Source organism: Amia ocellicauda, chromosome 15 (assembly GCF_036373705.1).
Source record: "Amia ocellicauda isolate fAmiCal2 chromosome 15, fAmiCal2.hap1, whole genome shotgun sequence".
Classification (NCBI taxonomy): Eukaryota; Metazoa; Chordata; class Actinopteri; order Amiiformes; family Amiidae; genus Amia; species Amia ocellicauda.
This window is the reverse complement of record NC_089864.1, coordinates 20,630,539-20,642,683: the sequence shown is the minus strand read 5'-3', so window position 1 is coordinate 20,642,683 and position 12,145 is coordinate 20,630,539. Positions and strand designations below refer to the sequence as shown.

Sequence of the window (12,145 nt, the reverse complement as noted above, 5' to 3'; positions counted from 1 at the left end):
GAGGTTACTTAAAAAAGTGAAGAATTTTTACAGTCTGGGAAACAATGGAAAGAATCAGATTGAATGAAGGAGGGGGGAAGAAAAGAAAAAAAGCACGGCCTTGACTAACATCCAGCAGCAAGAAATATTTAACGTGCCGTGTGAAATGACTCAAATTTACATGCACTGTAACACTGGAAAATCACAATATAAAAAGCACCAGAGCTAAATGTGGAAGTGTGGTGTAAATTACAAGCAGTTCTTTAGGGTGGGGAAATATTTTTATGGACCAAGATAAATAAGCATTTGATCAGAAAAAAACAAAAGTCTGCAGACCTGGGGGAAAACAGTCCTGGCAGCACCAGAGGTATTAACCCAATGAGACACTATACAAATGGTCACTCAGCTCAGTATGCCGCTGAGTGGTACTGGAAGCAAAACGCAGGCATATTTATCTCACTATAAAGATTTATTGCTGCATGACTCTGAGCCAGATTGCCCTGGACATATAATTAATTGTACGACCCCTGATGTTAAAATATGACACTCCATAACAGGGCTTAATTGCTCTTCAGAAAAAGCACAACCCAGCTAATGGATGTATGGAAGTCTCTGCTGTTTGTTTCCTTAGTCCCTCTGAACAGAGACGACTGCTTGCTTTAGACAAGTTTGGGATATTGAGATTGCAAGGGAGGCAGACTGATATATTACTTTGATTAATGGCAAACAGCGAGTTGATGTATATTAGTGTATATTTTCCTCACACTTGTGGAATGCACAACTGGCCAGATGTTTGTGCTGTGAGAACGGCCCACTGAAAGCAACATGGTTTCCTGTAGGGGGTCACAAAATATGACACCACACCCTACAACTGCCTACTTTTAATATGACTTCAGTAGACAGTACACCACAAACGGTATGGAGGAGAAAATTAATGCTTAAGCCATTCTCAAGGTACTACAGCTGTGCTAACCTTTGCTACGTTTTATACGTTTTCTTTAATTCAGACTAGGAAAAATACAGGTTCTTTCTGTGCCCAAACAACAGGCATTATTATGGTTGGTTTTGATCTTAAAATAAATCTTGAGGTCAACGTAGTTTTTCAGTAAATGGACTGTGAAGCATTGAATCATGGCACAACGTGTTAAAAGAGAAATACTTGTTTACTACTAAAAATACTAGTTTACAATTGTTCCAAGTGTAACAATATGGGAGTTTGCGTATAGGTTGTGCACATGTATATTCTTAATGCATTATCATCTAAATTGAAGTGCTGTGTTCTGTAGATAACACTGCAAGAATTTCCTACCAAGTACAATGCCCCTTTCCTCATCTTTGGTGTACTTGTATTGTGCACAGTTACTTGACTCATACAGTTTGACCACTTTTAAAATGGCCAATCTGTGCATGAAACAATCACACTAACAAATGAAAAATAAATGCAAGATTACTAGCTGTGAATGTCTTACACAATTAAGCCGCATTTCACTTCTGAAATAAAAGTGTCAAATTCAATTGAGACGTATCTGGGCTTCAGATATGTTCCGTATGGATATAGTATATGCCTTTTCATTAGGATGAAGCACTATCAAACAAGAGCCTCACCCATGCGAATGTTTCCCAGATCTATCTCATGTGGGAGGAACCCTGAAATCTGTATTTAATAAGAATATTTTAACTAAATTAAACCCACACTGTTTATATTGTTTTGTTTTCCAAGATAAGGCAGAACAACCCACATCTCTTCAGTAAGTTTCCATTTTTAATGTAGTGTGGTATGGCTTCAAGATTTTTCCAATATTATGGCCCCAACACTAGAGGAAAATAGTTATATCATATGATACATATTAAAAATGCATTTGTAAGTTAAATAGTGCTTCAAGACACAACTATCTTATACAGTACTAGAACATTTTTGCATTTTACACAGCTGTTATTTAACCTTCCCCAAAATGTGTTACTTCTGAAATCCAATATCTGTGTGTATTTTGGTTATTTTTCTGCAGTCTTTGGATCCTTCTGGATGTCTCTTACATCAAAACAGTTTGTGAACAAGAGGGTGACAGATGCACTCAGAAAAGAAGTCCGTAAATGATTGCATGCTAAACAATTTGAAATAGGTTTGCAATAACATGCACTATGTATATATATTACTGTACACAATTATAAATCCTCCCCCTTTTTTAAACTTATGCTAGACTTGGCTGCTTTTTGAAACTAACATATCTTGGGAAGGTAAGAAATAGCTGGCGCCCTGAAAAAAAAAAATACTTTAAAATATTCACCCATTGTGTGTTAATCAAATGCTGAATAACTGAACTCTGGGCAAAGTCTAAACAATGGGAACTCCTGTGAACTATACACGGCTTTCAGCAAAAGACGTTCAATGACAAAGGAAATAATGACCTGGAATCCTAGCACCGGAAAGTTAGGGTTTATTAACCATTAACCCTGCCAAAAAGACAGTAAGAATTAGCTGTTTGTTTACAAAGACAAAGCACAAGACAAAGACCTATTTAAACGCCTTGTGATAAAAAGGTCAGTGAAGTAAAAATAGAGATTTATCATCACTCTGTATCAATGAAGGCCAGACAGACGTTTGTCAGCATCTTTCATCTTCATTCTCTCATCATTCTGTGTCCCTTTCCCTTAGTTTCCTCAGGAGGATTCCCGCGTGGACAGCAAACCTTATCCTTCCCGAGAAAGAGCCTGCCTGCTTGTGAATTGATCCTAAATCCCAGCACAAACAGACTGGATCCATTCCCTTAGAGGGCAGACACACTAATGCTTCCAATATGTTCCCTCAACTCATTTGAGGCCATAATCTAACACATGGCACCCAGTGGATTTCCTGCCTCTTTGGAAACTATCAGGGCGCGTTTCTCAGCCCAAGACTCTCATTACATTTATTTTTTGTATGCCTAGGTTAGCACTATGACGCTCTTTTAAAAGGCACTGAAAATGTGTGCCTTATGTTTAGTAAATAAGCGACTGTAACAACTTTTAAATGAATTCCCCCAGTTAAGTGGTACCAAATTACATTTTTACAGTGTGTGGGTTAGTCTAGCAAAAACAAGGTTTGCTTACTCATACACAATTATGAGACTATACACAAGTGTCCCTCCAGTAGCTTAATTGATTTAAACTAAACAAAACACCACAACTGGACTTTATTTACAGCTGACTATAATCTTAAAGAGCCATCTTTCTTGTACAATAATAACATTTTGGATCGTGTTGGAGTCTGGATAACCACTTGAGCATTAAGTGACTGAAATCTATGGAGCATACCTTCCAAAGATTTTAATTCCACCATCGACGGACCTGTTTTTCAGATCTGAATGAAGCCCTTTTCTATTTAAACGTTTTTATATTTCAGAGGAAAATGTTTTAAGGAGCAAAATACTTGGCTTGGTATGCTGAATCTGAAGTCCTCAGCTAGAGCACGTCTTCCTTTGTATAAGTTCTCTCTATGAGGCTCAGTATTGACTATGAAAGAGCACTCCAGCAGTGTCCCAGAATTTCGTTTTAATTGCACTACTTGGTCATCTGTATTGACTAACATGCATGTTTGCCACAGTAATATGGCAGAGATAGCCGTCTGATTCTGCAATCGACGCCCAAGGCCAGAAAATAAGACGGAGAGGAAAGAATTAAACAAAATCTTGTTTAATTTCATTTGTTTGCTGGCAAAACAATATGGAAGGATTATTTTCCTCTTGTGTATTTATTACTCTATTGTTACAACCAGTTTCCGGCAATCTAGTCCTCTATATACTGATCCATTCAATGTGCACATCAGACATGCTGTGGCCTGAGCTAAAAACTAATTATTGGGAAATGGTGCTACAGATAGCAATGAAGGCTCTCAAAATGTGACAAAAGCCAACATGACTGACCCTTTCAATCAGCATCTCAATAAGAAAGCATTCAAATATTTATTTTGACTTCCTTATTTTTAGGTTTGTGTCATTTTCATGTGACTGTTTATACACACTTAGTCAAGACTTTAAAAAGGACTCTCTTTTTTACTTCCAAAGGTTTTATTACCAACATCCCCTCTACTTTCAAGTAAAATCCTGTTATTTTCACAACCGCAAGATGTCCCAGCAGTTAATTGTGAGGCAGGGAGAGTTCATGTACAACTGTTACCATAGTAATAAAAATCTGATATTTTACAATGTTTATGGCCATTACCCTTGGATTTCGCTGGAACTGTAAGATGACCAGATCAAAGAGGAAGCCGTGAGCTGCAAATCTGGGAATTCAGCCTCCCAAAGCAGGAACAGCTGTACAATTAAAGAGTCTATAGCATGTGTTTATTATGGTAAACTCACACTGAGTATCCCATCCCTGCTTCCATACCTGGTATTCTCTTTTTACTTTATTTTACACCAGCATTGATCAAGTAAACCCCCAGTGTTTATACAGAGCTGGGTTACAATTAATCTATTGTCCAACAAAATGAAAATAAAAGGCAGCACTGGCCAGTTTGTATGTGCAAATCTTCAGTTACAGCTCGTAATTGCTGTGCTCATAGGAAGTCTGCTCTAAATTTATATGTTTACATTTGAAATATCTGCCTGCACCATTCATGAAATAAGGAAGCATAAATAAGGACTTGGAATTCAAATAAAACACTTCTATCAATACATTTTTTTCCAATGTCAAAGGCAGGAGGATACTCAGTGTGTGACTTTTAGACTTTTCCATTCAAATGTCAGAAAATTGATTTGGCTATTCTTTTTTCCTCATTATATTGATTTAAAATCAGGCTGGATAATTATTTTCAATAAGGAATTTACAATGCTACTTACCTGCTTAATGAAAATAATGTGTTGGCAAACACACCAAAAATGGTCAATAATATGAATGCAAGAAAACAAATGGTCTATTATCAAACTATTGAAATTGTAGTCTGCAAATATCAGTTGGCTGTAGTATTACATAATTGGACAAGACCTGTAACTCACAATTGCAAAATAACTGCTTCAAGCTCTGACAAGATCAATCAACTTAATTCCAGGCTATCAGAATTAAATAACCGCTTTTTTATGATAAAATGACAAATGTTATAGATTGTTAATGAGAAGAAAATGGAATGGCACTCATTACAGTGTGGTTACACAGACTGCCTGGAAGTTTCTAATTAAATATTTGTAAAATTGTTCAGATTCGTAAAGACTGCAATTAAAGACCAAACTTACAGTTTAAGAAATGCTGACACAGCCATTACTTTCGATAATTTGCAAATAGGAAAGTGGGCTTCTAGATAATTAATACCATATGTAAAACTATATAGGCTATTAAATATGATTATGTAAAAAAAAAATTTTTTTTAGATATTTCTGCTTTTCCTTATGTTGGTGGTTTGAAAAGCCAAACTAAACTTCTTAATACATTATTCACACACTTAAACAAGTGGGTCTCATTCTGTTGTTTGTAAATTATGAACAAACACTGCTAAGAATATAAATGTATAGGTTAAATAAATATATTTTAAGGGTTATCACAATATCACAATACTTTAATTGAGGAGAATCTGATCGCTGACACGTACAGTAGACCTCCTCCACAGTAAGGTGAAATCAAAATGTATTAGGTCACCATGGCAACCTGTTTATTATGCTAAGCTGGAAATAAAATATAGCTAGATTTGTTTTTGCTTTTATTATTTGGTATAAGAACCACCAATGTGTGAACTTTTACGTACACAACAATGCTCCAAATGAAGTGAAATGAAGCACAATATCTGTAACATGTTCTCAAAGACTAATGTGATGTGTGCCAGCTAATCAGGTTACAGGAAATGTCCTAACTGTTCATAAGTTACTTTTAAAAAGCTGGAGAGACGTGTGCCAGTGTTCCTTTCTGAAAAGAATCCAAATGTGATTAATCGCAGCCCGTTTTAATTACATTAATGATAAAATTAGCTAGCTAGACTGCAGTGTTTGTATTCCTGATCAACATTATCATATCTGGAACAGCAATCTTTGTTTTCCTAATTACTCACTAGCAGATTTATACACATCCTATTGAGTCGGCAAATGACTACACTAATCTGTTGGTTTTCCTTTGATTTATTGTTGCCAGACGCCCGATTTAGAACAAAACTGTCTGCGTTTCAAATCTTTCTCTGAGCTCCAAGGCCTTTGCCCCAAAGTACACCGTTTTTTTTTTTTTTTTCATAAAATCTGAAAACATTTAATAATCTGGTGGCAAGTCTGAGGTGCTTCGAAAATCCCACATTTCATTAGACGATGCTTTGTAGTTCAACCCTTAATAGCTGCTTTTGAATTAACCTGAACTGTGCTTCTCAGTTTTTTTTTTATTTGTATCATTTATTATTTCACTTTGAAAGCTATTTATGGAACAGGCTTCAAACCACAATAACCTATTTCCAGGAAAGAAAAAAAATCCCCTCAAAGAGAGACATTTTTCATCATGGAAAGTTTTGCTTCAAACACAAATCTTCTCTACAGGGATTTTGTCAACACACTTCAGGCCAGAACACAACAGTGTAAGCCAGGCGGTCCCATCCAAAGCAAAGACTATAACAATAATGGAAAGAAAGATAGATGCTTACATACGCAGCAAAGCACCGCTACAGTTTGCACATGTCTCGCTCTGTTACTCATGAAATTACAAGTTCAAGCATTTTCTATGAAGATGCCCATGAACAGCCCTGTACTGAAGGCCAGAGGACACCAATGAACACAGACAATTGCCCAGCTTGGCCTGCTTCCTCCCAGCTTTCCACTGATCTGGTCAGACTGCTGATGCCACAAAACCCCATAAAGACAAGGTACAAGTAATTGTCCAGAATGCACGCTCCGGTGCTGCGCAGGCACTAATTAAGCAGAAAGTACCGCAATGGGCCAGGCTTCATTGCAGACTAGCTCATCTATGACTTATAGCTAAATCAGCTGAAAGTGGATTACATTTCAAGGACAGGCACCATTAAAACATACTACTGGCATTAGACCAATTCATTAAAATGATCATTCATGTGCAGAAAATGTATTTTTCTATATAATTATCATTTATTTCCTATAAAATATTAATTCACTTCTCATTTTGGGGATTTCTAAGAGCCCCATTTGTATTAGACTTCCTGTGAAATGGTGTCATCTATAGTTGCGCACAGAGGATTGGGAAAGATTACTGCATCCACCTGCCTCACATTTTTGCAACTGCACAGAGATCAATGACTTATTTCCTGTAATTCTGAGCATCTTTCTGCAGGACACCATTAAAATCATCTCACCTGGTAGTACTACACACAGGCTGCTACTTGTAATGAAAGGGCAGTTTGAAAGCTAGGCAGACTTTGTGGATCCCTTTTACCACATAAACGTTTCTAGTAACAGGTTAAGAAAAATCACCGGAACATTGTGACCTTTTAAAGTGGTCTGTGTCATATAATGAGATGGGGGGGAAAAAAAACATAACAAAACAAAAGATTTACTGTAAGACTTGAAAAGAAAATGCCAACAACAATAATGTAACCACTCGTATCAAAAACCAAGCAATTCCATGGCAATTTTGAACCACAAAAATGCTTTTATCGTTGAGTTTTTTTTTTGCTCTTGCACACATTGCTGACAGTTTTCCTGGGCTTTCGTTAATCAGACTGTAGTAATGCAGTGACATAATTGATTCTGAGGCAACCCACTAATAATTTCCAATAAAAAAAGACTGAATGCCATGAGACAGTAACAACATGCCTTTAAAGTGCAATGCTAAAACACTGAAATCCTAAAGCAGACAAGAGAAACACATAAGTTTTAGTATCTATCGGAGACCTTTAACAAGCGAGGTCTAGAACAGCACTCAAGAGTGAAAAACGAGCACAAAGGAACACAACAAATATTGTAAAGAATATAGCAAGCATGTCATGGTAGTTAACATGATTCATAAACACCTACTGTTTTACAGGTGTCCCCTGAGTCAGCCACAGGCCGGCTGCAGGTCACAAGACAATACAACCTCCTGACAGGGGATTAGGGGGAATGTCACCAGGGGCTGGTGCCGAGTGGGTTTTTATTAAGACACAAACCGCAGAGCTAAAACTTTCCAGACGACACTATTTTTAGTTTCCATTTACTTGGTATTTTCTTGGCCCATGGGAGCACTAAAACAAATCAAATGTAGAGGAGTCATGTGCTCACAGGAAGCTCACATCACAGTTTCTACGACAGTGTCTTTAACTGTTCCTCTGCTATATTCAAAATACGAACTTCTTTGTATCAGGTGTTGTGCTAGGTTTTAAAACACGTTTCTCTGGGTCATGCAGAGTTCACAAACACAGCATGTAGTGTGTGAGGCACTTTTAAACATCCACCCAAACACAGACACACAATAAAAACAATAAAAGGTGGCATAAACAGTGAAGATCCCCAAGTCTTAAGGAAAAATGATGTACTCATCTGGCAGGTCTTCGATGAGTAAATAGTAGAACAACCGGTTAGACTGAACGATTCCAGAAACTGTGTCATTGTGTGCCTGCATTAGGGAGAAGCCCCAGGATTTATTTCCACAAAGAAACCAGCTTCTACATGCAGAGGTTATTTCTAGGTACCTGAACAGATTCCTCCCTTCTTGGAGGCACTTACCTTCCTGGGCTTCACTTTGTCATGATGGTCGTACTGGAAAATCCCTTTGTAGCTCAGTCCCAGCCACCACGGAATACCCTGCTTGTCCTGTTATGATATAAGAATTAAACATTCATAAGGACCCACAGGAGAATGAAAGCACCACTGCTATAGAGACGGCATTGTGTATTTAAGACTCTTTTAGATAACTTTCCTGGTCACTGCTCTGGGACAGCGCTGGGCTGTTTTATTATTCATCAGAACTAAAAGTCTGTAGTGTTAATGGCCCTCCGAGATCTCCAAGAGCCAGCTATATTCAAAATCACAAAACGCTTGAATTGTGCAAATATATATTTTTTTTCCCCTTCCATGTGAAAAAGTATATGAATAACTGAACCAGGACTTTTACAGTCTTATGAATGTTGTAAAACCATGCACTATCTTCCTTTCACTCTTTCCTTTTTGATTATCTGTTAAGTGTCTATCCTCTTCAACACTTCCCAAAACAATACACAAAACTAATTCACATAAAAACAATCATACCACATATTTAACCTTTTTAGAACTTAGAACTCTTAGAACTATGGAAAAACTTGATTCAATGTTCTCTTGAACCAATTCTGTCACCTATGGGTCTATAGTTTGCTGAATAGCAGGTTTCTGGCCTTCCAGATCAGCCCCTGATGCCCATTTGCCAGTCAAATATTTCAAAATAATTTCTACAATTCCTTATTCCTCTTGCATCTGATTTAATCCTATACAAAAACACATTATACATATCCAAAACAAGTCCTGCATTTGTGGGGTCCTGCTGTCCTGTTGTCCTGCTTCCAAACCTCCTGTACCTCAAAAGCAAAAAAACAACAACCTATTCTGTAAGAAATTAAAGCTTCACAAGATTGAAATGATAACTGCACAACACTATCCAAGATTTCCCCTTCATAGCTGGTGAGAATCTGAAATCTCTGTCAAGCAGGCCAAGTTTTAATGTATTGCAAGTGTTATAAAGACCTACCTTTACAGCATAATAATGCACTCCATATGTGGGAAGCGATTCCACAATGCTCATATAACTGTGAATGAGAGGAAGCAAGGGCACATGGTGAGCAGAATGTGCAACAAAGAACACGCACGCACGCACACGCACGCACACGCACGCACACCACTCGGAAATAACTGATGTGTATGTGGAGATAATGCCGTGTATTAGGAAGGTTAATAGTTTGCAATTCCATACAGAAGAAATTAAACTTTCTGAAAAAAAAATTGACACACAAGGAATCAATAGTTAGTCCTAGATTATAGCTTAAACAACCCTGTTATATTAAAATAGCTATTGACAGGCATATTTAGGTGACAAAATGCCAAGCACAACCACACTCAAACAACAGTGTCTGGCATCTTGACAAACAGATGGTCCAGGAAAACACCACACAAGTTCCACTTTTTAAGGGGGTTCTCATTTTAATACAACAGAGCTTGCCAACATATCAACATTCCCAATACAGGAAGTGTTTCCCCACTTACTTGACGATCGCTTGACCCCTGGACTGACCGCTCAGCTTCTTGTAGTGCTCGATTACTCTGTCCTCACTGCAACACAATGGGATGAGTGTCATGTGTTAGGCAACGGAGACTCGGTTCATAAAAATAAACACACACAAAGTTATCACTGAATGCAGCGCTCAACAGTCGTAGCTTAAGTCAAATCCCTCAGTGCTGTAATTTTCAAAGTACTTAATGTCTCAAACGTGATTACATGTGAAGACCCTGGGAGAGAATTACACTGGAATTAAAGTTGCTGGAGGCGCAGAATGTAATGTAAAAACAATGCGATGCCTCGTGGAGAGACCTGTAACTATACAAATATAGAATATAGATTTCTTTCTTGGTATGTCACGGTTTAAAGCAGCAGCTACTAAGGATTACAGAGTGGCTTTGGAACCAACACAATGTACTGGATATTACCACTTTAGAAACAAACCACAATACTGTCGAAGTATGATCAATCTATCCAGATAACAGGTCAGAACGCTATGAATCTACTTTTGAAACAACTATTTTCTGTGAAACGAAAACCACAGAGTAAGATGGACTGATGAGAAATGCCATCGGTCAATAACACCAATAGTATATTCCTGTACTAAGCAGTGCTATCCTCTGAAACGGATCTTGTTTCCAGGTCAATCTTGTGAAATATAAATCGGCAAGTGTGTGGTCAATATGGATCGCTGGCAGAAATCAATGGTCTAATATGAATATTTCCGGTATGGAGGAAGGAAGTACAGTAAATTAAGAGAGCTTCAGGGGTGCCAACGGGATGATGTTTGCTATTGTGTCCCAACGGATAACATTTAGAGGTTACACTGGGACTATAACACCACAATACAAAAATCATCAGAAAAGGAAACTAAATCGACAGACTCTTGGAAACTCACGAGAGAAAATTAAAAATTAAAAAGTCTGTTCAATGCACTTGTGAAGTCCTGGAGATTTAGCCATACAACTTGAACAAAGGAAAGGAGACACTTGAATGTGAAACTGTTAAAAAGCTTTAAAAGCAAATTGTAAAACCATAAAAGCAGAAGGTTGGGAAGACGTTGGGTGATTTACATAGCTGCTTTGGAGTACGTGCCTTCTACAAAAGGACCTTTAAATCAAGCCAAGCGCTGAATGGGGGTGATAGCCTTCCTTCATTGTGGCTTTAATGTTCTGTCTTGTGTGTCAGCACCTAGGCTCTGTGTAAACATGGCTCTTGGCACTGCTTGGCAAGAAACGGACCAGACTGTAGCTTCACAGAACTCGTGCAGAGCCCATTCAATCTGTGAATCATCAGTTCAGCTGCTGCTGCTCTAGGCCTGTGCAGGAATGGCCGTGATCTCTGGCAGCTGTGCCACTTAAAAGCCCTCTGGACAGCACCTGCCTGTCTGGGTGTCATGAGGAGGGACAACAGGCTCTCACCGCCCTTGTCAATCTTCTGTGTCAACAAGCAACGCTGTTTGGAGCTTGACTTGAACAAAACTTTATTCAGGGGGGGAAGGGATTCGTTTTTTTTAATGTAAAATCATGAAATAAGGAGTTTTAAAAAGGTGCAAGTATGAAAAGCCTTCTTTGAATGAGCTATACAGAAATTATTTATCACACTGAAAATTAGATGCCTATCAACCCCTGCATCCTATTCATGCCTCTGGAAAAGTACTGTTGATGCTTTGTTTCCACGTATTTTGCCGAGTGTGTATTAGTGAACCTAGTTTCTACACACAGTATGATGGTTCCATATTTCTAGAATATTAAACATATACAAAAGGCACAAGTGGGTAAACTGATGTGAACATTTGTAACTGTGTTCTGGTTTTGGAGGAAAAGGGTGTCCTGAAAATCTTTCACTAAATTGTGTTAAACAAGCTGGTAATGAAAATTAATTTAAGTGACCAATAGGCCCCCAAAACTTATTTATAATCATCATGTGTACGACCTAATATTCACAGATTATACTAAATTACCACCCGCAGATGTAGCTGAAGACTTCACATTATGTGAATACTATAAAATAAAATTGTGGCTGTTTCTCA

The 12,145-nt window shown here is 37.9% G+C and overlaps 1 protein-coding gene across 6 annotated transcripts in view; it reads right to left on the bottom strand.

Annotated features, from left to right (window-relative positions):
- The window catches only part of frmd4a (FERM domain containing 4A), a 150,464-nt gene that overhangs the window by 23,252 nt on the left and 115,067 nt on the right, over positions 1 to 12,145 (bottom strand). For all 6 annotated transcript variants that reach the window (XM_066723725.1, XM_066723720.1, XM_066723722.1 and 3 more), the window contains exons 9-11: positions 10,101 to 10,166; positions 9,589 to 9,646; positions 8,595 to 8,681 (exon numbers count right to left, since the gene is read on the bottom strand). In XM_066723725.1, the coding sequence (XP_066579822.1) occupies positions 8,595 to 8,681; positions 9,589 to 9,646; positions 10,101 to 10,166 (211 nt within the window). The remainder of the gene's footprint in view (positions 1 to 8,594; positions 8,682 to 9,588; positions 9,647 to 10,100; positions 10,167 to 12,145) is intronic.